At 36.1% G+C, this 27,495-nt stretch overlaps 2 protein-coding genes across 2 annotated transcripts; both read right to left on the minus strand.

Moving 5' to 3' along the window:
* Positions 1 to 8,357: 8,357 nt before the first annotated feature.
* LOC110880877 lies at positions 8,358 to 9,389 on the minus strand. Its single transcript, XM_022129312.1, has 2 exons — positions 9,251 to 9,389; positions 8,358 to 9,166 (listed from the first exon to the last, which is right to left on the minus strand). The coding sequence occupies exons 1-2, from the start codon at positions 9,387 to 9,389 to the stop codon at positions 8,358 to 8,360; spliced, it is 948 nt and encodes a 315-aa protein (XP_021985004.1).
* Positions 9,390 to 10,299: 910 nt separating this feature from the next.
* Positions 10,300 to 18,234, minus strand: LOC110880878 (histidine kinase CKI1). The gene is made up of 9 exons (XM_022129313.1): positions 18,207 to 18,234; positions 18,046 to 18,109; positions 17,443 to 17,485; positions 16,103 to 16,336; positions 14,138 to 14,800; positions 13,161 to 13,524; positions 12,046 to 12,629; positions 10,633 to 11,673; positions 10,300 to 10,509 (listed from the first exon to the last, which is right to left on the minus strand). Exons 1-9 carry the CDS (start codon positions 18,232 to 18,234, stop codon positions 10,300 to 10,302), a joined length of 3,231 nt encoding a protein of 1,076 aa, XP_021985005.1.
* Positions 18,235 to 27,495: the final 9,261 nt, after the last annotated feature.

Genomic DNA, 27,495 nt, shown 5'->3' on the forward strand with positions numbered 1-27,495 from the left:
TTCTTCTTGCACGACTTACTTACCGGCGGGAGGGCCAACTTGGCGTACAAGTTGGCCGCATATCTCGCCGACTACGCTTTTAAGCGACCCTCTTCCCACATCAGCTGTGGGGCCTTCGTCACCTGTCTGGCGAAGGGTTTCTTTCGCCTCCTGTCCCCGCAGGTGGCAAGTGATATGACCCTGACACGCCAGCTTGACAGGGTTGGGAGGGACACAGCCATATCGATGGGTTTGGCTCGCGAGGTCGAGGGAGGGCAGCTGGTTTGGGCTTATGGTGTGGGTGAGGGACCCCGTAGAGAGGGTGATGATAAGGAGGGAGACGAGGGAGAGGGAGGCGAGGGCGAGGGAGGCGAGGGCGAGGGAGAGGGAGGCGACGGAGAGGGGGTCGCTCATACTGTCGATCGGTCACAGGTAGCTGCGGAGGAGTTACGGGGTGATCGCCCGTACGTTCGACGCAGCGTGAGACAGCGTGTGATGCCTCCACCGGGGGTGGAGGAGAGACTCGTTCAAGTCGAGTCGGATGTAGCTGCAGTCAGAGGGGATTTAGCTGCAGTGAGAGATGATGTACAGTGGATGGTCGAGGCGATTGTGGCTATGCATTCTGCCGCGCCCCTACCTCCACGAGCTGGCGCTGCACCACCACCACCACCACCGCCGCCGTAGCTGCTTATTGTATTATTATTATTATTATTATTATTATTATTATTATTATTATTATTATTATTATTATTATTATTTTGTTATTTTACGTTTGAAACTTTGTAAAAGTTTATCTTTTTTTTTTTGTTTTAGATGTAAAACATTATAAATATAATCTTATGTTTAGATGTTAACTTGTTTGTTTAATAATTGTTGTCGTAGTTTATCATAATCATATCGCATATTTATCGTTTTACATATTGGAAACTTACTAAACATTATAAATACGTTTAACTAGAAACTCGTAACATAATCCGATATATACAATACTATTTTAAAATTTACAAAACTTATTAAACGGTTTCCCGATTGCAACAAAAAATTAACTATTCTATACATATTTATCGTTTTACAAAGTGGAAAGCTATGAAACATAATAAATACGTTTAACTACAAACTCGTAACGTAATGCGATATATAGAACACTATTTTAAAATTTTCAAAATTTATTAAACGGTTTCCCGATTGCAACAAAAAATTAACTTTTCTATACATATTTATCGTTTTACAAAGAGGAAACTTATTAAACATAATAAATACGTTTAACTACAAACTCGTAACATAATCCGATATATACAACACTATTTTAAAATTTACAAAACTTATTAAACGGTTTCCCGATTTCAACAAAAAATTTAACCTTTCTATACGGGCTATACGGGCCGTATAACATTATACGGCCCGTATACAGATCTCAAAACTAAAAACCCTTGTCCAACCTTCGAAACAATATGCAAATATGTATACGACCCGTATATAATATACGTCCCGTATACATATAAAAACAAAAAAAAAACATTCCACTCATTAAATTCTGTGCATAAACATTCTATACGGCCCGTATAAGTCTATACGGCCCGTATACAAATAGGGATGTGAAAATAAGATTATAGGGGTGTGGAAATAGAAGACCCCAATAAAAATTGACGATTAGGTTTTCGGATTTTTAATAGTCAAAAGTTTCAATTTGGTTTTCGAATAACCATTTTAAATAACTAGAAAAAAACAAACTGAACTAATAACTTACAGCAGTAGGCTTAATCCATATATTTTTATGTTTAAATTTAAGTGTTTAACTCATTCTAGTGAGAATTATTAGTTTTATTCTTGAATGTTGAGTATTTACAATAAAAACATTGACATGTTTATTTATTATTAAAATGATTTATTTATTGCCTATAAGAAATATAAAAATTAAATGATCTTCAAAGTGTTATAAAAGAAAATGTTTTGATAAAAACTTTAAAGAAACATAATAACATATTAGAAGGTTTGATTTATGTGAACAATATTAATTAAAAAAGTTAAATATAATAGCTTAAAATGTAAACATCTAAAAAATATTCTTAAAAATTTGGATTACTAGTAAGTAAAAAAATACATAACATTAAAAAAACATTACATAAATTTTAAAAACATTACATAAAATAAAAATACGAAACTAAACAACAGATAATTTAAATAAAAAATCCAATAATTTCCCACGTCGAGCGGAGCTTGAATTCACGGTGGTACACGTGCCTAAAGCTGATGAGAGCCACTTGGATGATGTCGTCCTCCCCGAGATCACCACCCTCGAGCTCCACGGTGGTGTGGATCATCTCGAATCTTTCGCAATCGAGACGGGTGGTCCTAAAACGATACGAGAGGGAGTCGACGGTTCGGTTGCTCTCACCCGTATAGGCTTGAAAGTGTTGTCGGGTTGTCCTCTAAAAAGGACCGCTCAAGCGCGTATCTGGTGTTAGCTCAAAGCTTCGACCCACGACTCGCAAAGTACAATCTTCTTCGATCCACACAACGACTCTCATCCTCGGTTTTTTTGGTGAAGTGAAACGACGTTGAGAGTTTGTATAAATTTAGGTGAAGTGGTGGAGTTTGTAATTTAAAAATGAACAAGGGGGTTGTATTTATAGTGTGAAATTAGAATTTAAAAAAAGGTAAGTTTTTTAATAAATTTTAAAAGTTAACCATTAGGGTTAAACGACTAACATTCACGTCCATTAACCACTTGCCACGTCGATGCCAAAAGCTCTTCCACGCCGGTGGAGATTCCCCGGCCTAATCAATAACGCCGTGGTAACGCGGAGGATGGGACAGTGTGAACGGCGTTGAGCAGCAACAACGCCTTTTTTGAATGCCCACACCGTGTGGTCTTAAGGGTATCCTTGTATTAATTTAGGGGTATCCTTGTTATAAAACAGAAAAAAAAAATAAAAAAATGCACTACGAATAGGACTTGAGCCGTAGCCCGTGCTCGGCTAAATTTATATTGGTTCCGTTCCTGGAGCACGCGTTGTACATGTTTGTGTGGTGAGTTGTTTTTAATGGTAGATGTTTGTGTGGTGAGTGATGGACATTTCCACTAAAATCTATCACTAGTGATGGAATGATGCTTGATGACATGGCGAAACTTGATTGTATGTTGTGAGTGATGACTGTGTGGTGAGTGATGGACGCCCCTACCCCACTAATATTTATGGTCTTGATCTTTCAAAGCCGAAGTGGCAGAGCAAATTCATGAAGCTGGAGGATCTATATGGCCTCAAGAACCAAAACCGATTTCCGGGAAATGCAAAACTGTTACAGAGAAAATAGTTTCATTGCAAGTGGATGATGACCCTTCTCCTTTGATAGCAGAATGGATTGAGCTACTTTAACATAACAGGGTTGACTGGGTTGCGCTGCTTGATCAACTCAAAGACCACAATTATCAAATGTATTTCAAGGTACTTATCATCTTTTAAATTTTGTTATATAAGCGTTTATGCTTTTATTATCTTCATTGCCAGGGAATAGATGGTATAAATTTGGGTCTAACATTTTATTTTAAAAGGTGCGCCTTGAGGCAGAATTAAAAAATAAATATAAAAAATTAGATATCTTATAAAAATAAATACTAACTAATTTCATCATAAAAAACATCAATTGTTTAAAAAAACGGTTGTGGCGTGCCTCTTGCAAGATTTAGGTTGCCTGCCTGCCTTGCTATACATATGAACCATTGCGGTTTTCATTGATATGTCGAGGGATATTCCCTTTTCATTCATCTTCTTAAGTATTCTTTCAGCATCATCTAATTGGTTATGCTTGGCATGTGCATTTACTAGTTGTGAATAATCTCTTACATTAGTTTCAAATGATTCTTCATCCAGTACAAGTTCTGCAACCTATAAAAATTTATCTGTTCAATAAAACTATATAACAAGATTCAAGGCATACTAGACTAGTGAATTTAATTCCCATCAAAAAGAGGAGGGAATTTTGATGCTTGTTTTTTATGTTTTAGTCAATTTCAAATATTTCATGTCTTTTATGTGTGTTTTTGATGTTTTTAAGGTTTAAAAGTACGGAATCGTGCCTCGAGGTGTTTTCCCTTTGCCTCACGAGGCGTACGCCTCAAGGCGGAACTGAAAAATAAATATAAGAATTATATATTTTATAAGAAACAAAATACTACCTAATTTCATAAAAAAACATATAAAAAGACATGAAATGCGTGAAATTGACACAAAAAGTCAAAAACAAACAACAAAACTTCCTGAGGCGCAGTTTTTCTTAGCGCCGTGAGAAGCCAAGGCTGACATTAAAATTTACAGCTCAATGATCATGGCTTATGTTAATGTCGATGATCCCAAGTCAGCGGATTTTCTGTTGAGAGAATTATTGGACTCAAAGAAGTTCAAACCATCTGACGATCTGTTTCTCCTTTACTTGATGTTCATATAAGTCTTTGTGATATGTATGCTTGGGCTCGGGAAGAAAAGAAGCCCTTGGGGTTGTCGAGGCTAATAAGGACAAGTTAACGCAGGGAGAATTTGAGCGAGTTATAAATGCTCTTATACATGGTGGATTTAAGCAGGATGGCGAGAGAATGCATCGCTTGATGACCGCTCGGGGGTTTAATGCATCCAAGTGGCTGAATGTCACCTTAAAGGCTTCTCAAGTATTCCACCGACCCAGCTCACTTAAGAAGTAGCTTCTTTTGTTAGAACTAAGCTTAGGTTCATATGGGAAATGTTGGCCCGAAATGGATCTTGATCTCTAGAACGAGCGTGTTTAAACAAACTTGCATAAATAATAACTTGAATGTATGTACAATCGAATGAGAGAGTAAGTGATTACAAATGAAAACAATCGATCCTATTTATAGTTTTCAACGGGTACGAGCGAAGAGTTGTGTCTCTTTGCGAATAGACACGTCCCTTGAATGTGTGACTGTGATTAATCGTGAAGAGGTATGTCGTTTCCTGTCCACAAGTTTCAACCGGTGCCTCTCTTCCTGTCTTTGCCTTGTATCGATCGGAATAGGTGTGAAGGAGGGGACACACCCTTTCGGTAAGAGGTGGTGGTTACCACCTTTCATTTTGACAACATTGGTCCTTGTAGTTCGTAACCGCTATATAACTATCTACTTTAACTATCTAACTAAGTGTGTGATGTTAAGAGATTAACCGGGTTTCATTCACCCCCCTAATCTCGAACATCCGTAAGTTGTTTCAAATCTTGAATTCCGAGCAGTTCCCTCACTGTAGCAAACTTGATCCTTGCTAGTGCCTTTGTTAGTATATCTGCCCGTTGTAGTTCTCCACTTATGTGTTCCACAGTGATATCTTCGTTTTCCACACATTCTCTTATGAAATGATAGCGTGTGTCAATGTGCTTTCTTCTTCCGTGAAAGACTGGATTTCTCATGAGTGCTATTGCTGAAACATTATCTACTCTGAGTGTTATCTTTTCTTCCTTCCAGCCTGTAATTTCACTTAACGATCTTTTAAGCCATAGTGCTTGGCATGCTGCTGCAGTGGCTGCCATGAATTCTGACTCACATGATGATAATGCCACTGTCTGTTGCTTCTGTGTACACCAGGTTATAGGTGATTCTCCAAAGTAGAATACCAGACCAGTTGTTCCTTTTCCTTTGTCTGTATTAACGCCAAAACTACTATCACTATAACCTGTGATCTTACATCCTCCTTGCCTTTTGTAAATGATTCCATGCTCTTTAGTTCCTTTGATGTAACGTAGTATTTGCTTCACTGCTTTCAAGTGTTGTTCCTTTGGTTCTTGCATGAATCTACTAAGTAGACTGACTGGATAACATAGATCTGGCCTTGTATGCAATAAGTACCTGAGAGAACCTATCAGGCTTCTGTAATGTGTTGCATCTACTAGATCTCCTTCTTCAGTCTTTGTTAATTGAGTTCCTGGAGTCATGGGAGTCTTTGTGTCATTGCAGGATAACATATCGGTGTCTTTGAGTATCTTGTTGATATATCCTGTCTGCTTGATGCCTATCTCACCTTCTGCTTGAATTACTTCTATTCCCAGATAGTATGCTAGCAATCCTAGATCGCTCATATCAAATTTGTTCTTCATCTGAGATTTGAAGATATCTATCTCCTTTTTTGAAGTTCCAGTGACTATCAAGTCATCAACATAGACTCCAACTATTAGCGTAGAACTTTCACTTGTCCTTGTATAGATTGCATTCTCTAAAGTGCACTTCTTGAAGTTAAGTGACTTTAGGGTTTGATCTAACTTTGTATTCCAGGCTCTTGGTGCTTGTCTTAATCCATACGGTGCTTTTGATAACCTATAAACCTTTCCTTCATTTCCTGGCTTTACAAATCCTTTTGGTTGTGATACATAGACTTCCTCCTTAAGGTCTCCGTGCAAGAATGCAGACTTCACGTCTAAATGATGTACCTCCCAACCTTGATATGCTGCTAAAGCCAACATTAGCCGTACTGTTTCCATACGTGCTACTGGTGCAAAGACTTCGTCAAAATCTATTCCGTGTTGCTGAACATATCCTTTCGCAACCAGTCTTGCCTTGTGTCTGACTACGTTTCTGTTTGCATCTTTCTTAGTCTTGAATACCCACTTTAAACCTATTGCCTTGTGATCTTTTGGCAATTCTGTCAATCTCCAAGTGTTATTCTTGTTTATCGAGTCTAACTCGGCCTTCATTGCTTCAATCCACCTTTTGTCACTAGACGCTTCCTTGTAATTCCTTGGTTCTTCTTCAGCAAGTAATAATTCTTGTGGATCTACTTGAATTTCCTCTGTCTCTTCGTATAAATCTTCGAGACTTCTCAGTTTTACTGGAGTGTCACTAATACTTTCTGTTGTACTTTCAGAGGTGGATGGACCTCCACTTGATAAACTGCTTGAACTTCCTGCTGAGTTCTGATTGTACGAGTGTGCTGGCGGGGTTTCATAGGAGTTTGGTTCTTCTGTCTGATCTACTCCTGATTCTTCATGATGTGGCCCGCTACTACCAGACCTACTTGGTTCATCCTCTTCTAATTCTGGTGGGTTGTCATCTTCTCGAATGACGAAGTTTGTCCATTCGGGATTCCCTGAATCCACCGTTTCCATATAACTATTCCAGTTCCATGGTTGACCTTCCATGAACTTTACATCTCTACTGACACATATCTTGTTCTGCGCCGGATCATATAATCTGTATGCCTTTGATCCTTCTTCTATTCCAAGGTAAGCCATAGGTGCACTTCTATCATCTAACTTCTTTTGTTGAAGTGGTAGTACCTTAGCGTAAGCAGTGCAGCCAAAGACCTTCAAGTGTTCCAGATTTGGCTTTCTTCCTTTCAATGCTTCATATGGTGTCTTGTTCACCAGGGCTTTTGTTGGAACCCTGTTTAGTACGTATATCGTGTGTCGTATTGCTTCACCCCAAAAGTTCTGTGGTATGTTCATTGCCTTCAGCATACTGCAAGTAGTCGTCCTGTTTCGCCTTTCTACTACTCCATTTTGCTGTGGGGAATACGGTGCTGTGAGCTGTCTTGCTATGCCGTTGGTTTTGCAATATTTGTTGAATTCAGCCGATGTGCATTCACTTCCTCTATCCTCCTTAGCATTTTTAACTTGGTCTGCGCTTCCTTTTCCACCTTTTCTTTGAATTCCTTAAAAGTTTCGAATGCTTGATCCTTGGAAGTTAGTAAATATGCCCACATGTAGCGAGTACAGTCGTCTACAAGTAAGAATATATACTTCTTCCCAACATGTGTTGGTGGGGATATAGGACCACACAAATCTCCATAGACCAAGTCCAGAGGTTTTATGGATCTGAACTTTGCCTGATTTGGAAATGATGCCCTACTATGTTTTCCTAATAAGCATGCGTCACAGATTTGACTAGCATGACTTATTTGAGGAACTCCATGCACCAAGTTCTTACGAGTCATTTCCTTAATAGCATCGAAGTATAAATGGCCTAACCTTGCGTGCCATAACCATGCTATGTCTTCGGTCTTTGAGAGTAGGCAGATTGGTTTTCCAGTCTTCAGTTTGACTTTGTACAGCCTGTTCTTCATTCTCTTAACTCGCATTAGTAGCTTTCTATTTCGATCTCGAATAGTCAGTAGATCTCCGTCCATAACAACTTTGCAACCGATTTTTGTAAGTTGTCCGAGGCTTAATATGTTGCTTTTCAGACTTGGAATGTAGTATACTTGTGAAACAATCTTTTGTTCTTGTTTAGACATTCCAGTAGTATTGAACCTTTGCCTTTAATTTCTACGTGCGACCCGTCACCGAACCGTACTTGCCCTGTCATCGTTTCATCTAACTCTCTGAAGTGACTTCGCACTCCTGTCATGTGGTTGCTGGCCCCGTTGTCTAAGTACCATAGACTTTCATCTATTGAGGCGTAACTTGTTGGTACGTTCTTCGTTTAGTAGAACCCTTTCTTGAACAACGTTTTCTTCCTGTATTGCCATTAGCAATACTGGTGCTTCGTCTTCCTCGACGAGGTTTGAATGTTCTTGTACTTCGTCTTTCTCAGAACAGTTCTTCTTGAAGTGTCCAAACTTCTGACACTTAAAACATTGGATCTTACTTAGGTCGGTTCTTGCAAATTTCCTCCAATTTCTAGAATTTCCATTTTTAGATCTAGATGTAGATCCTTCGTTTCTGGGACTTTGCCTATTTCCGTTGTTTCGCCAATTTCCACGCGTTTGGTTAAATCTACCACGACCGCGGTTTCCAGATTGTCTTCCTCTGGTGTTATCATGATGTGTGAACATAAGCCTATCTTGGCTTTCTCCTTGATTTCCTTTCTTTATCCTTAGTCGTTCTTCATACGTCTTTAATCTTCCGACCGCTTCTTCTAGCGTCATAGTTTCTAGATCGGAGTATTGTTCCATGGAGGCAACGATTTGAGTAAACTTATCCGGTACGCCATTTAGGAGTTTGCGTACTAGAGTCGGTTGACTCAATGTCGTTCCTACTTCAGTTGCCCGGGTAACGATACTATTAATCTTTGCGGTAAACGAATCAATAGTGTCTTCATCCTTCATTTGCAACAATTCAAATTCTGACAATAGCGTGTGCATACGCGCCTTTTGTACCCGATCAACACCAACGTGTCTAACCTTTAGATTATCCCAAATTTCTTTTGCAGTCTTACAACTTGCAACTTGCAATACAACATCTTCTGGTATTGCTTGAAACAGATATGCAATTGCAGACTTGTCTTTCTTAGTGTCTACCGTTGCATTTTATGCCGGTTCGATCGTTTCCCACAAACCATTCGCTTCAAGGATCGTCTTGATACGAATAGCCCAAACCGTATAGTTTGTTGGTTTCAGAATTGGACACTGAAACTGGGAAAGAGAATTTCCTTCCTTCTGTATTATTATCGGATTTTGTCCGGATGTTCCTGACATGTCTTCTTGTTGAACAATCTTCACCTTTACTACGCTTTAACTTTCTTGGTTTCAATAGATCTCAACAACCCACGATTACCCGAATCGTGTAATAATCAAACAACCAAATAATCTAATTCGCACTAAAACCCCGGAATCAAACAAACCCTAGATTCCTAACCAACCCTTCGGTTCAACCGATTACCCTAGAACCGAAATCAAAAATTCTGAATTGAACTTGCGAATTGAAAAACGAAATTGAAACCTGATCGCGAATTCCCTGCGATGCCTTGCGATTCCCACGCCTAGAGCCTGATGCTCTGATACCAATTTGTTGGCCCGAAATGGATCTTGATCTCTAGAACGAGCGTGTTTAAACAAACTTGCATAAATAATAACTTGAATGTATGTACAATCGAATGAGAGAGTAAGTGATTACAAATGAAAACAATCGATCCTATTTATAGTTTTCAACGGGTACGAGTGAAGAGTTGTGTCTCTTTGCGAATAGACACGTCCCTTGAATGTGTGGCTGTGATTAATCGTGAAGAGGTATGTCGTTTCCTGTCCACAAGTTTCAACCGGTGCCTCTCTTCCTGTCTTTGCCTTGTATCGATCGGAATAGGTGTGAAGGAGGGAACACACCCTTTCGGTAAGAGGTGGTGGTTACCACCTTTCATTTTGACAACATTGGTCCTTGTAGTTCGTAACCGCTATATAACTATCTATTTTAACTATCTAACTAAGTGTGTGATGTTAAGAGATTAACCGGGTTTCAGGAAATTGGTAATAAACGCTCAAAAATGAATTAGGGAAGCAAGGTCAAAAAATAGGAGTAAATCTTGTTGTACCCAACAAAGAATAAAGACTACCTGAGCTATATGTCAAAACTCAAGTATGTACAAGCTACAAATAAATATCAAGTTCAAGATTAGTTTCTGCTATGAAGATCTTCGATCACTTTCAACAACTTGTGCTCATTTAATGGTTTGGAAACATGACTATCGATTCCCTTTACGAACTTGTTTAATTCTTCGCCTTCTCCATGCGCAGATAAACCGATGATCGGGATGTGTACACCATACTCTTTCTCCATTTGTCGTATCTGCCATGTTGCTTCACAGCCGTCCATCACAGGCATCTGTAAAATCATAAGCGTTATCATCTAATACATCTAAATCATAAGTGTACACCAAGACCCTTTTTCAGTATGCGAGTTGACCGTAAACACTTTTTTTACCCTTCAAAAAAGTAAAAAAGTTACCTGGCAATCCATTAAGATATAGTCATATGGAAGAATATGTGAAGCTCCAAGATCTTTTTGATCAGTCAACCCTTTGGAGACAAAAGTCAACGCTTCTTTCCCATTCGTACACATGTCGAATATCACACCATTCTTCAAAAAGATCCTCTTGGCAATCATCTGCTGCATAGAGTTATCCTCAACTAGCAACACTTTCTTCCCTCTCAATGGGCTCTTGTTTGGTGAAATCCTAGTGATTTCTTCTACTTCCACTTGTCTTTCGGGTGTATGCGGGTTCCCACGTGGCGGCGTGCAGGGGAACTTACTTCTAAACTCCGGTAAAAGATCGATCAACGAGTATAACCGGGACCCATGAAGCGGCATTGGTATGATGACATCCGACGGTGGGAGTTGCTTCTCATCCAACCCATGGGCTTGCATGCACCTAAATCCTAACCAAACAACTCTAAAACAAGCATCTTTTGACTCTTTTCTAAACTCAGCCACCACCTTACATAGCTCACGAAAATTGGCCCGCGTTGTGTCCACCACAAGTAATATAAAGCCCGTTTGAGTGGTCGGATTACTCATTCGGGCCTGTGACGCATCTGTCCCATCCAATGCACTTAAAGGAACCTCCTTATTTGGGCTCCTACCGGGCCTTGTCAAATACCCGAAACTTAAATTTATATAAGAACCTGGAGAGCATACTTTACTCGCGGACTGTCTAAACTCCTTGAGAGTTTCCGAAAGCTCTCCAACAGTTTTCGCTACAACAACTTTAACCCCTCTAGCGCGTATAAACTTTTGTGACACTTTACGTCTTTCGTCGCTGCTAATGAAAAGAACAACTGTACTGGAGTTGTAATCTCTTCGTTTGGGGCTACAGAAGGGGGTGTTTGACCCGGTGTTTGACCCTGATGACATGTTGACCTTTTCTTCATCACTAATTACATGTTGATCAGATCGGATAACCTTAAAAACGACATGAAACCTGAAAGATGTCCCCTTTTCTCCGGGTTCTTTGTCAACTATGCTTATTTCTCCACCCATCAATCTTACCTGTTATAAGGATGAAATATGGGGTGTAAATTTCTGACACAACACGAATCTAACACAAAATTTGCGGGTTTGGGTTTACCCTAAATGGGTTCGGGTCAATTTCGAGTTGAACCCGCGGACGCGTTTAGTTAAACGGGTCCTGTTTGTGTCAACCCGGACCCATGAATACACCTCTCGTGTTCGGGTTCATGTGTGTGACTAAATACCCGCAAATATAGAATTTTAAGTATTGAGATATAAAAAATAAAAAAATCTCGGGGTTAACGGGTCGTGTTTGGGTTCATGCATGTCACACGATTTTTAGGTTCATGTCGGGTTCAACCCACCAACCAGCAAACACGACCCGTTAAGCAGACGTAAACGAAACGTTACCAGAGATTGAACAATGGCGAGCCCTAATCCAGTGCCTTCAAACTCATGTTCAGTTTCTTTAACCTGCACATAATTTTCAAAAATAGAAGCTTGTTTCTCTTTTGCAATACCCTTTCCAGTATCATTAACCTCAAACACAAACTCCATGCAGTTACTATCACCAACAACTTCATCAACTGCTTCAACATCACCACCACACTTGTCATTACTTCTACAAAACAAACACGACCGCCATCGTTCAAACCTATCATGATCCGAGGCAGTTATCGAGCTCTGCACATTCTGGCTCATTGCACGAGCCCGAACACCAACAGAAACATGACCCTCTGATGTGAACTTGATTGCATTGCTTAATAAGTTTGATAATATTTGTTTAAGCCTGCGTTCGTCACCTTTGACTTGTGAATATTTGGTCAACAGATCATCTTGTACGTCTAGAATCACATCGACTTCCTTTTTTATTCCAACTGGATAGAATAAGTCAACTACACCCTCAACAACTTTGACCAGGTCAAAGGGTTTTTCTTCTAGCTCCATCTTGCCTGCTTCTATTTTACTTGTGTCAAGAATAGAGTTCAGTAAACCTGCAACAACGTCGTGGTTAGTTAAACGTTATTTACGCGTTGTATAATTTGAGTAGACTTAGATTGGCCCGTTGTGTAATTTGAGTAGATTCAGATCGCCCGCTTGGTTTAAAAAAGCGCGAAGAGCACAAAAGCAACAAGGTCTAAACTCTAAAATCAAAGAGCAGAGCGCAAAAGCGGAGGGCCTTTCGTACGTGAGACGCAAGGTGCTTGTATATACAAATATATTTATATATCCTATAGGTTTTTAGCATCCCTAACCCAAAATATAGTTATAAATAAAGGTTTATATATGATTTAATGTAAACAATTTAATGCACAAAAACACGTACAAGAAGCACGCGCCTCAGTGGGGTTGTTTTTCCAAAAAAGCTCGTTTTTTGTGCTGAGCTTGCCTTATGTCACACAAGGAGCAGGTCTTTGCGCCTAGGGTCGCTTTGCATTTAAGCGCGCCTTTTTAAACCAAGATTGCCCGTCATGTAATTTTAGTTGATCTAAATGGACCCGTTTGCAAAACCTCAAATCACTTACCCTGAAGATATTTTGTAGAAGATTGAACAATTCTCAAGTCTGTGGCTAACTCGGATCCTTGATGATTCTCATTGATCGACATCTCTACTGATCCGCTAATCGCTGCTAGCGAAGCACGAATATCATGGCTAGCAGTTTCAAATGCAACACTTTGATTCTTGCTTTTTCTCTCTAATTGTTGTGTTTTTTCCTTTTGTTTGACAAGAGCAGCTGTTAAACACATTTCTTTTCTTGCCAACTTCAATGTTAACACCATGGAAATAGCGACTGCGAGAATCATTAGCGACGAAAGCACCGACACGATAACTAGATTCCAATGCATCCTGCTTTGCACTTCATCATATGGTAATGCTAACACATACACCTGGAAAAATGCCATATTAATGTATATATGTGTGTGTGTGGGGGGGGGGGGGCAAAAGTGAATGTGCACTAATTTTAACGTTATTTTACTAATTTTGTGAAAATAACGTTAAAAGCTGAGGACGGTTAATCATGCATCATGTAGTGGCGTTGATAGCTGAAAGACAAAAGGGTACATGCACTAATCGGTCTTTGTCCTGATTGCTGAGTGTTATGTGCCTTATGTCCAAGGCTTGATGCAAAACTACTATCGAGCCGGGGGTCTCACTGGAAGCAGCCTCTCTATTCCTACGGGGGGTAGAGGTAAGGCTGTCTACATCATACCCTTCTCAGACCCTACCTTTGCTTTGCTATTGATGGGATTTACTGAGTATGATGATGATGATGATGACGACGACGACTAGAGTTACACCTTCATTGCTTAGTTTTTTTTTTTAAACCTACTTTTGATTCAAAATCTTGTTCTGTTTTTGATTTACAACTTTTAATATTTATTATATAAATTCAAATACATTGTTGAGATTCATTTATTTCTGAGCTTGGTTACTTATCTATGCAATTAAGGCTATAAATAAAAAATAAATGAAAAATTCTATAAGAAACATTAATCATACCGTTTGCATTCCAATGATGTCAAGTGAGGAGGGGTATAACACATACTTTGTTCCCGAAACGTCGAAAACATAAGTTTTCCGCGTCTCGTAATTAAGTTGTAATGTTATTCGGTCTCCGTTTGCTTTTAAAATCTCGAAAGAAACCGTTGCATTTTCTTCATAAACAATACGCGTGTTTGGGATCCCATCACTTATAACTTTCCCATCTTTTGTAGCCAAATACAAACCGCCACCAAACGGTTTAATGCCCGAAAACATATCTAAGAACCATTGGAGGTCAGACCCGAGCGAGACAACTCCATTTTTATCCACGCGAGCTATGTTCAAGACAAGAGGATGTTTTTCATCAGTCCATGAGTTACCTAATAAAGCGGATCCATTTGTCGTGTTCAGTGCGTATTGTAACCATGTTTCATTAGCCAAAGTAGGAAACACAACAGCTTCTCCAAATAAGTTCCCGGTGTGGGAATCAACACGCTGAGTGTACCATAGATAAGTAATTCGCGCATTTGGGTGTCTAGAAAGTGAAGTATTTGAATAGACCGCAAAGATTTGTCGGTCCGCTTGCGAGTATAATGCAAAGAACAAGCCATCTTTTCTGATGTACGAAATTTGTGACACTCGCGGGATTGTTAGGAGTGCTTGAAATAATATAGGAGCCACCTTTGATCAAAAGGATAGAAGATTACATTTTAGTGATTGTTTCTTGAGAGTAAAGATTGTTTATCTTTAAATGGATTGTTGTAAAATGAGAAATACATTTTTAGTTTGATAAATACATAGCAATTTCACTTTCTTTAAACTTTAATGTATTTTTCTTTTTTTTTTTTTCAATTAGACAACTTTCGTGTTCCCTACCAACATTTCTAGTAGTGTATATGTGTTTTTAATTTAACATAAAATTTTGATTTTCATGTCATATTTGATATTTTAAAAAATATATATAAACAATTTGGTTATTTTTTATCTATATGTCAATATAAATTTTATTGAAAACCGAGTTGTAATATTTTTTTATTATGAGGCAAAAAAAAACATGCTTTATTTAGATACAACTTAATTTTTAATAAAATTTATTTATATCTATTTTTTAAGAGCAAATTTCTTTTATTCTTTTCGTCTTTGTGACTTGAACCTAAGATCTCCCCCTACCAAGGTGTTTAAAGGCTTTGTCTTTGCTAATGGACCACCATCCCATTAGTAAAAAAATGTTTATATCTAAACATAAATATAAAAGACATGCATTTAAAACTTTTTAAAACATTAAATAGTACATATTCTAATGTACATTTAATGAAAATGAAAAAAAAAAGAACATAATAAAGTTCACACATTCTAAATTTATCAAATTTAAAGTCTAAAATGAATAACCCTAGGGTGTTAAACGGGTTGTGTTTGTAAGTTAGTACGTCTAACTTGTCATAAACCTAGAAATTTAACACGGACCTGAACCTGAAAACCTTGTTAAATATGTGAACTTGAACAGGACACAAATATTCACGGGTTGACCCAATTTTTTTTCACATATTAATACTCCAAATATACATTTTTACAACAAAAATAATACAAACATATATAAAACAATTACATTTTAAATATAAAACTTTATGTTAATTTCTCTTATAAGTTTTAGATTTTCAAATAGAATTTAATTTATGACATAAAACACATATTAAGAAAAGAAATGGACTAATGGGTTAACCCGTGAACCGGCGGGTTGACACAAACTCGACCTGTTTAGCTAAATGGGTTCGCGGGTTCAACTCCAAACTGACCCAAACATGTTTATACTAAAGTCCAAACCCATAAATTTCATGTCGGGTTCGTAGAATGTTAGAAATTCAGAGCCTTAATTAACAAACTCATAATTCAATCTTTTTTAAAAAGCTAACTTGTTAAGAAAAGGTGATTAATCTAAATGTTATTCAAGCTCCGTTATCTAATAAATGGGAAAGGTAAGCGAACCTTAGATTGGATGTGAGAGAACGTGACATCGGTTTTACCAAGTGACGTGGCTACAATTTTGGCTAAGTTGTTCGCCGATGAGTTCATTAGAAGCAATGTAGTTGTGGCCTTTTGTATAACCGACCATATTTCTTGATGAGTTTTATTTGTCATTAAAACGACTTTCTTTTCATCTTTGAAATTTGCAACCCAAAATGGGACCAATAAGCAAATAATCAGCAACCCGATAAGTGACTGCAACAATATATATGTAATTAAGAGAGTTTAACTTCTTTGCTAAAAACAACTACTTGAACAAGATTACAAGTTCTAAGAGCAAGCAACTTACCGATAGAATCCAAAAAAATAACCGTCGTGATGTGATCATCTTATGGTGATTGTAAGAAGACTATAACCAATGGTGAAACCTGCAATCACAAAGTTAGTTCCAAGATTTGTGAGAGAACTTTAGAGATGAAAACTAAGTTTTTATGGTAAAATAAATTGGGAAAAAGATTTTGTAATTGGAAAATAATCATTTAGTTTAATAATACTAATAAGATCATTAATGATAATTATTATTCTTGGTAAATTATATTGATATTTGGAAGGGGAAAATGTTTAAAGTCATGATTACACTACAATTCACTTGCCTTGTTCATTCCAAGCATATCGAGTGTATTACATTAATATGATATATTGCAATCAATGCTAATTTTTTAGCACTAACATACTACAAGTTGTTTGGTTGAGTTTTAAGACATGAGTTCTGATGGGATTAAAATGTGGGCAAATCTACGAGTTAGGATGGGATAAGAACGCTGACGAATCTATTTGTTAGATGGGATTAGATGCGGCCGGATCTATGTGTTGGTTCGGATGAGATGCATGCGGATCTATGTGTTAAGTTGGGATGAGAAGAAGCATTCTACAAAAGTGAGAAGAACTCCATCCATCCCCCATAACACTCCTAATTTATTTGCTAGTCTATAAATATTTCTCATCGTTTTACACAATTACCACTTACAAGAAATATATCTCTACTAGTATAATGAAAATATATAACTTAATCCATTGACGTTTTTTTTATATTTTACCACACTTGACTTTACATAAACATTAAATATTTAAAATAGCATGTTGACTTTATACATAAACATTAAATGTTTAAAACATGTTGACTTAATTTTTGTATCAAGAAGGTAATAAAACTTTTATAATCTTTATAATATTTTGTGATAATGCTCTACCAATAAAAGCATGTAGTCTCCTAATAAATGGTGTATAATATTTAAAATAGCATACTAATATATAAATAAATATATTTTATTTATCAATAAATGGCTTGTAGAATAGCTTACGAGTAGCCCGTTGACATTAATATGATCATTGAACTCTATCATCCTATCGCATTCATATAATTTCAATTATCATATTATGGTAAAATAAGAAAAAGTGGGGAAAAAAACAATAGAATTTACCTCAAATTCTTCTTTGATAATCTATTATTCCTTTGCTATTCTTTTCGAACGATCTATAAACATAGAATTTCACAGTCAAGTTCTATACAAATACTATTTTATCTCACAAAAGTGAGTTAGAGTATCTTCTTATGCATAATTATGACAAAAACTAATGATTTAATAGTATCCATTATTATTTTTTATTCAGTTAGTAGTAACAAATAATAATTTCCTAAATAAAACGTGTTTCTATTGTTTCTAGCCTCCATACAATACACTTTCAAGGTTTTCACGCTTCTTTCAATTTTATCAATGAGATTATAAGACATCAATATATTTATCTCCATCATAATAAGGGATTTCAATCAACCCATATCTATTTCGACATAAAACCCGACCTTTTTTTATCTAAAACCGGAATGATTAGTAATCTGAAAGAACTTGAAACTCAACCAATCTACTCCATCCAAAACTGTATTTTACAACTTAAACAAGGCTTACCTTAAATGCAATGAAATCGCCACCTTGTCGCCATTGAAATCACCGGCCACCTTGTCTCCATATGCTTCTCAACACAAATGAAGCATTGTTTTGTTAACACATAAGATGATAATATCTATATAGGTAATGGATTATCTTATCATTGTAATGAATTCACAAACTTAATTCTTGTTTCATTTCACCCTTCATCTTCTGTAACTTTTTAATTCATATCCCTTCTATTGTGTTTATTATTTTACTTTTGAGTATCAAAATAACATCACTCGATTGTCACTTCCTAAGTTTGTCACATAGTTACAACATTACGTCTTTATTTCAATTAGTTTATGTAACAGATTTTACTATGGAATTAATATAGTATGATATTTAATTTAATGTTTTGATATTTAACAGCTGTCATTTTTAAGAAATGGTATGTAGTTTTTTAGATAATAATTTGAAAATAGTAGCCAAAACTAAAACTAGAACTAAACCCCCAAGGAGCTTGCAATTCTACGATTTTTTTAAATCTTTTTAAACATAATAATTGGTATTTCAACCACTATAATACAAAACTCCAAAAATGTAATACAAGGAAAATAATTTACAACTATTATATGTATCAAAAAGCTTATAGCCTAAGGACTCAAAGGTATTTGTTAAGGTGTAGTTCTTCCAAGTGGTGTGGGTGTAACCCATTGTGAGCAAAATTAGATTATTTAGGGGTAAATTAGTTTCCTATTAAAAAACAATGATTTTGGATGAAAGTGTAATACTTCATAGTTTAGACTTAGAGGCAAAAGGTCCAATTCTTCTTAACCAGGTTTTTTTTTTATCACGACCGACTCCTTTAATGTGATTACAAAGCTTTAATTAGTGGCTTAAACATTCATTAAATCAAATTTAGTTATAGGATTGTACTCTTTATTGCTTTTGTGACTTGAAAGCAATCACCAATCTTTGTTTTGAAGTTTTTGCGTAGTTTAGTATGGTGATAAAATGGGATGATTTTTATCCTTTTATTCATCAATCTTGACATTAAATTTTGGCAAATTTTCTTTGAGTTATTTTCTTACCAATTTGAGTTTCATCACAAAATCCAGGTTTTACGTATTGGCAACAGGCCCTTAGGGCGTGTTTTATTTTAAAATGTTATTTACTAGTCTTTTCTATTCCATTCCCACTCATTAGACATGAGAAGTTAAGTAAATTGTGGTGGTAAAGTTTCTTCCCTCTAAAATTACAAGGTGTATGTAGAAATATATTTTAGGAGTATGTTAGTTTGCCGTTAAAAAAGGTAAAAATATATTTCAATAGTGACAATAACGAGAAGGGTTGTTCTTTTGCCAAGGGATCGATCACTATATCGAAGACTCCAGACTTTCGGTTTATGATGCAATTGGCATTCTCCAAAAGGTCGTCATATTGCATGTATTTTATAGACTTTAATTTCTTAGGTCTACTTAAATTGTTCCTTCTTTAGACATTCCATTAGCACTCACAATATAGCCAAGGGATCATTTGCTCAAGGGATCATTTGTTCCTTCTTTAGACTTTAATTTCTTCGGTTTATGATACAATTGGCATTCTCCAAGGGATCATTTGCTCAAACCCTAGTCACTATACTTGGAGAAGACTATTCTTAGATTGCTTGGACTTTGTCCACATGTATTCCTATAGCACTCACAATATAGCCAAGAAAGTGAACATGATTTGTTTGAATACTATATTTCTTCAACTCACCATATAACTCCATATCTTGGAGTGTAGACAAGATAATGTGTAAGCGATTAACGTTCTCTTTCTCGGTATAACTATAAATTAGGATATCATCAAATTAGTGTTTTGCTTAGAACTAGTAACATTCAAAGTTATTTGGTTATAATTATTCGAACACTAATAATCATATAAATAGTCATGCCTAGCTATTCTTACAAGAAAAAGTTAAGCTCTCATATCATAAGATTCAAACCCGGAATAGGCTGATCTTTCACATTTCTAAAAATCATAATAATAAGTCGATAAAATTTCTACAAGTCGCAATATATACCTCAAGTAAAAGTCTTTTACAATTTACTGTATATTAATCAAAATTAGGGAACATGCAACGATTAGTATAATTAGTACACGACATATATTACATGCAAAACAATACAAATATAATAAAATGTGAAAAATAGAATCATAGAATAATATAATACTATCAACTAGAACAATGTCACGTTCCAACAAAAAATAACTACAAAAAAAAATTGGTCGGATATTCTGATAATTTTCCGACTAAAAGAGAGAAAAATGACAAATAATCTTTGTCAGAAATTCTTTGGAAATTTCCGACTATTTTCCAACAAAATATAATTACTTTTTTAATTAATATTTATATTATTATTATTATTATTATTATTATTATTATTTTATTTTCAACTTTATTATTTTAATATTATGTTTAACTTAATTTTTTTAATGTTGTGTTGTATTACTATTAACTTTAATTATTTGTTATTGTTATTTATATGCGTATGTATTATTTATATGTCTGTATGTATATGTGTGTATGTATATGTGTCTTGGCGTACATTAAAACACATACAAGGGTATTTATAAAATGAGAAAAGTGTGGTTTGAGTAATGGGTTTCAATGGTGTACACGTACGTACAAGGCTATGAACACTTACTGAACGAGATTTTCTGTTGGTGTTCGTTAATTAAAGATATGAATGTGTTCACGAACACAAATAAAATCGGCATTCACGAAGGCTAGAAATGGACGACGGAGGGAGCAGTGCTGGAACTTGAAGTCCTATTAGTGAAACGAAGGTCGAAGTATTCATTCATGAACATTATAAACAGACGAACATGAATGATCGTAAATGAACGTACACTCATGAACACATTACCGAGCGTTCACAAACACAATTGAAGGAATGGGACTTTTGTTCATATTCGTTCATTTAACTAGTCGAACGAAATTCCTTATTTATGTAGGTTCATTTACTAAACGAACGAACATAAACGACCTTCCTACTGAACGGTTCATGAATTCTTCGCTGAAAACATTTGATTCATTTACGTCAATGTGTATTACTTATTTGAAAAACACAATGTGTTTTTATATATGACCCCATAAAGTATTTCGCTATTGCAGATAAAAATGAATTACATTGCATATATTAGTAAATACATATATAGTATGTTACTATTATGGATAAAAAATAAAGTATGTTGCTATAACGGATATTGCATAGTTGGTCCTAATACTTTAATCATTGTAGAGTTGGTATCAGTGTTTATAATTTTTACACTCGTGCGGTCCTTATCACTAACTTATGTTAAGTTTCTCAGTTAAATTTCAAGAGTTAGGATCCGTATTTCAGAACGGGTCGGCTTTTGGGAAACCCATTTTGACGGATGTTACAGTCTCCCTTAGTTTTAGGAATTTCATCCCGAAATTGAGAGAAAACCTTAATTGGTACTGTTTTAGTATAAACCCTAAAAGTCTTCACTAAGATAGAATCAAGGTAGGGTTTAGGTTTGATTGTGGCAGTAACATTCCCGGTAAAGGAATCGTTCTTTGTTGCCAGAGGTATAGAAGTGACAAGCGTCATAACACGGAGATAGCTCGTATCACGACAAAGACTTACTAAGAAGTTGTAATTGGAATGTCTAATTGGAATTTGTAATCATGATAAGGGGTTTTGAGGAAATCGAAATGTCAGAATGATATTGTTACATATGAAATACGAAACGAAATTATCAACACATCGTTATCCACTACATACACAGAACTTCTCATGACAATCTAACAACACTTTTGATCCTTTGACAAGTACACTTATATATAGGAAGTACGAGCAGCTTATCCACTATGTCCTTATCAAATTTTCATTGGCTTTGTTATCAAGTCATGATTAGTTCTATGTGACTCGTCTTAAATTCTACCAAACCTAACCAAACACAACAACCAATGCTTGAGTCTTGAATCTGAAGAAAACAAGACTAAATGATGATGGTACCTCTATCTGGTGTTATAAGGAAGTGGACAGCATATGAAAAAGTGAGACGTTACCCACTTTCCCTAAGTTATGAAACGAGGTCTACCGTGATGTATGACGACATGAAATTTAATCGATGTAAAGTGACATGATATAAATTTGTAATGAAAACAACTGGCGTAGCATAGCATTAATTGCAACGATGAAATAATGTGAAATAATGTTAACTTGAAACGTCAAAACCCAAATTGAAAACAATTGCATCTTGAATAGTCAAAACAAGAAATGAAATTAATAAAAACTTGGAATGTAGATAAAATGAGATAAACGACTGGAGCCTTGAGTCTTTATGGTGGGAGAAAGGCTAGTTGGGTTGCTCGTTCGCATCGTTGTTGACCTCAGCTGGGTTTGTGTTGATGTTATAGGCTCTACCCCTTGCTGATGGAGGTGTTGGGTTTGCCTGGTTCGTCTGGTTAGCTGTGTTCACTTGGGCTTGAGCGTTGATGATGTTAACTAGCTTAGGACACGTGTTTCTGAAGTGGGTAGGGTCACCACAGTTAAAGCAAGCTCGAACATAGGGAACCATGGATAATGTGGTTGTTGATAGGGTTGGATCATGTTTTGGGTTGGAGGTGGAGCTGTGTTTTGAGGGGTACAACAAGTGTTACCCAAATGACCATAACACCCACAATTGGCACCCAATCGGCGAGGAATAGTCAGTTGAGGGTGATAGTGGCATTTGTTGTATTGAGGGTGAGGACCAGTGTGGGGTTTCTTGTTTTGGTAAGATGGGTTGGTGCCACTTGGGTGATTGGGAAGGCTTGAAGAGGTACGACTTGCTAGGCTTGGATCATAATGTTAGGAATCACAGTAGCTATTTGCATGGCAATTTGGGCAGCCATGCGTTTACCGGAGTTTCTGGAATTAACGCAAACGTGTTTGTGAGATTTTGATGGATTTGCTAGCAGATACACGAAAAATATAAACATATGATAAAATGGAAACGTTTGGGGTGTATTGGAAAACAATAACTCATTGTAACACTTTTAAAAGTGTTCTTGGGCTTTGCTCGTAATTGGGCCTTGCATGCCGCCATACTTCACCTTCGTAATCATGTGGGCCCCCATGATTACCGGGATTTCGTATGGTTCGCATGTGTTAGCCTGATAACGTGCACTAAAACCCGGAGAAAATCGAGAAATATGAATGTAATGTATGAAAATCGGAGGGTATCCTTGGTTGGACATTGTGACAACTCAAAGTAGGGTTAGTTCACACGACGTTTGGTGTGGCATGCTTTGGCCTAATAGGTCATTCGTACGCTCATCGTTAGTCCCCAGGTAGGAAAACTGGTCCGTTAATTTGGATTTATACGAATACCAATCCTAGACAGGATGTCCCGACTACTGATGCTCGAACCCTTCCAGTTACTACATGCCCGTCACATGAACTCACTTTGATGAGATTTGAAAACAAAAACAACACAAAAGTTTGAATAACATGAAATCAGTATTTGGAAAATGGAGGGAAATGTTTACGAAAATTTAGTGAAATTGAGAACTTATAAATAAGGATTTTATAAGTTCGTATGGTATATATGTAACACATATGTAGACTTCATGACATAGTTATAACACATTACATGTATCACGTAATCAAGTAGCAAATAAAGTGCTTGCATGCGTTTGTGTGTGAAATGAAAGAAATTTAAGTGCGTGAGCAATAACAATTCATAAGTTAAGCATAACATAAAATCACATAAGCACATAGGTCCTAGTTGACTAAATTATAGGTTCTAAGGGTCTAATAACCTATCCTATGTCCCTAAAGTCAATAGCTCTGATACCAATCTGTCACACCCCGACCCGCAGCGGAATAGGTGATCGGGGCATGATTGGGTTGATCCTAAGAGCTTATGACTTCCTATTGCGTGTTTTAAATAGTCATTAATTCATAACAAATGTTTCACGAAGCAAATAATTCAAATACACGATTACAAACACAAGACATTGTTCATAACAAATAAACTACACTAATCCGTTTCTTGTTAACTAAGGCCCATCCTATGTCCAATCTTCTCTTCGTACCTGTTCACCTGTATCATGTGTAAAAATGCTTTTTGGGTTAACAAAAGTTGGCGAGTAGATCTTTATTTATTTTTATTTAACCTTAAAAGTTTAGTTGTTTTTATTTAATGAAAATTACGTAACATGCAATATTAAATGTAATAGTGACATCAATGAATAATTTATCAATCAATCCACAACAACAAGTAATGTGACAAGACATAATGAAACATAATCAGCGAAACAAATGATGTGATTCAAGCCCCGAGAGGCGAAAAGCGAAACTGCGAAACAATGAGGTGATACCGACTTCGCTCATGGCCGTGGGGGAACCGGTCAACCAATGGTGGATCCACGCGAAACAGCGACACAAAGCAGTAAACACGTAATACATGTATGTGAAACAATGCGATACCAATCATGAACACATATGACATTTAAGTTTGCATGTTGGGAAAATAATATGAAACACTTATGAACACGTGACACATGATACACCCCAAAAAATTAAAGTGACAAAAAGGGGAAAAATAAGATCTACTCACAGTTGCGTATGCGATTCGTTGTAAGATTAATCACGCGGATAGGATTTGAGAACTCGAAACAATATGGGAGTTATCCTAAAACAAGAATTTAGGACGTACTAAATAAAATAGGAAAAAAAAATAAAATTAATCGTATTTTATATTTATACGTAGAGAACGACTGGTGCCATCACAATTTCTTAGATTCAATGGATCCGGGTGAGATCAAGGATTGTCACCACTTGGAAAGTTATAAGTTGTCCAGACGACACACCATTACAATTTTGTTTCCTTTTATTTTTGTGAATAGTGAACTGGTTTTATAAGAATTATGTAAGTAATTTAATTGATTTAATTGATTTTACAATTCACTAATAAAACTGAATTGTTGAAATAAACATATTTAGGACAACAGCAAGTTTATTATCTAGAGTCATATAGAGTCACTAATAAAACTTAAAATTTTATTTTAATAACTATTTTATTTTAATAGCCAACTAAACCATTGTTTTTCATGGATAAATTGGTGTATCAGATTATTGAAGCCAACGAAATTACCCTATATATTACTCTATATATTAAAAATTGTATTAAAAATATTTAATATAATCAACTATTAGATACAGTTTTTTTTTTATAGTTTTATTATTTTGATATTATAAAATTATTATTTTCTTTACTTTTTAAGTTTGATAAGTTTGGTGTCAACCGGTACTTGTATTGAAAATATCGGTTCGTTATTGGTACATGAAGGTAAAAAGCAACACCAGCATGGTACATAAAACGCCAAAAGTCGGTACTGGAGTGAGTATGATAGTCTTTTAGTTCGAGAAGTTTGGTGCTGCTACCCAGTACCATTTGCTCATCCCTGATCACAGGTACCGTACGAACAACAGCGGTATCGTACAATTTTTTTTTTGTTTCAGGGGTAGGGATGAGCTCGGTGCCAACTGATACCCCGGTTACGGTATCGGTGTATGGAGGTAAAAACCGGTAGCGAACCGGTACCAGGAACGCCAAACGTCAGTACCGAATTGGTACTTAGGATCTTTCGGTTCAGGAAATTCGGTACCGGTACCCATTACTATTTGCTCATCTCTGACTACGGGTTTCTACCGAACAATATCATTACCATACAATTTTTTTAGTTGATTTTCTTTCAGTTATTTTTTAGTGTTTTTTTCTACATGAGTAAACTGCCATTTTGGTCCCTGTGGTTTGGTCATTTTTGCCACTTTAGTCCAAAACTCAAACTTTTTGCATCTGGGTCCCTGTGGTTTCAGTTTTATTGCTATTTTGGTCCAAAAATGAAATCAAGTCATATTTTTCTTATAAAATCCTGCTATTTTGTCCTTTTCTGCACAGGCAAAATGATCATTTCTTTTTTATAAACAAATACCATATTTTATAAGACAAATATGACCTGATTTGCCCCTGAGGAAAATGACAAAATTATAGGATTTTATAAGAGAAATATGACCTGATTTCATTTTTGGACCAAAATGGCAATAAAACTAAAACCACAGGGACCCAGATGCAAAAGATTTGAGTTTTGGACTAAAGTGGCAAAAGTGACCAAACCTCGGGGACCAAAATGGCAGTTTACTCTTTCTACATTTTCTTTTTATTTTTGTCAGCGGTTCCGTGTACGACGCGCTCGTAGTGATTTCAAACACATATAAACACAGACTAAGTAATAAAACAAGTTCACCGCAACGCGGCGAAAGTTTTTATAACTAGTTCTTTTAATAAATATCACACAACACTGCCAGAAAGCTTGGCTTAGTTTGCTAATTCAAATTAACTGGTCATCTTCTTCGGTAGGAATAATCAAAACTCAAGTTGAACAAGAAATCGTGTAATACAGTTTGTTTTTATTATTTATGTAATGTAACTAGTATATCTATGTATAAACAAAGATTATACACGAGTGGGTTTAAAGGTATACCGAAGCAAAAGTGATTTCTCGTCGCGGCTTCGGTCGTCTCCGACGGCTAGTAACAAGTTATTTGAGAGAGATTTCTGGGCTCGTGGGGGGATTTAACAAGGTGTAATTATCATCAAATCGAAGAAAACGCGTTTTTAATTCTTGTTTTGAAAGTTGTTAAAGTTTCCAAAAAAAAAAAAAAACCGATGATATATGGGAGGTGAACCACGTCCAGGTTCGTGATTGACACCAAAAACAGAAACGCGGAAAAGAAATTTATCTCGAACAATCAGCATGCATTCCTTGTTTAACTAATTGAAGCTTGGCGGCAATATCTTTTTTTTTTTAAATGAAGAAGCTTTGCTAGATGATTGATTGTATATGTTGTGTGGCTGTCCAACCCCGTATATTTATTTATTTTTTCTTTGTTTTCATTATAAAGGACTCCATGTTTCACAAAGTTACAGTAAGTCCCCCTTTTATTACACTAACTAAGTTACCTTGGTTGTTAACTTTAAAAACCCATATTTAACCTAACAAACTAACTGGATTTAAGAAAATTGCAATACTAATTAACTAAGTAAATAAATAAATAAACACTAAATTCATAATTGAATTAGGATAAATCCTTCAATGGTTGTTTATTTCGCGAAAATTTTTCGGAGTTTCAAGAGTTAGGATCCGTATTTCAAAACGGATCAGATTTTGGAAAACCCATTTTGACGGATGTTACAAAGATGGACTCACTCTCATCTTCTTCCTCCTATCTCTCTCTCTCTAAAAAAAACCCTACCACCTCCAACGTCGCCTTCATGCTAGTAGAGAACTCAAGCATTAGACAATTAGTTATTTTCAAATCAAGTATGAGAAAAATACCCAGAAATAAGTGTCACCTTACATTCTTTCCTAGATAATAATGTACTCATAGAGTTTGTTACTAACTATTAAACACAACCAATCAA

Source organism: Helianthus annuus, chromosome 10, assembly GCF_002127325.2.
Source record: "Helianthus annuus cultivar XRQ/B chromosome 10, HanXRQr2.0-SUNRISE, whole genome shotgun sequence".
NCBI lineage: Eukaryota > Viridiplantae > Streptophyta > Magnoliopsida > Asterales > Asteraceae > Helianthus > Helianthus annuus.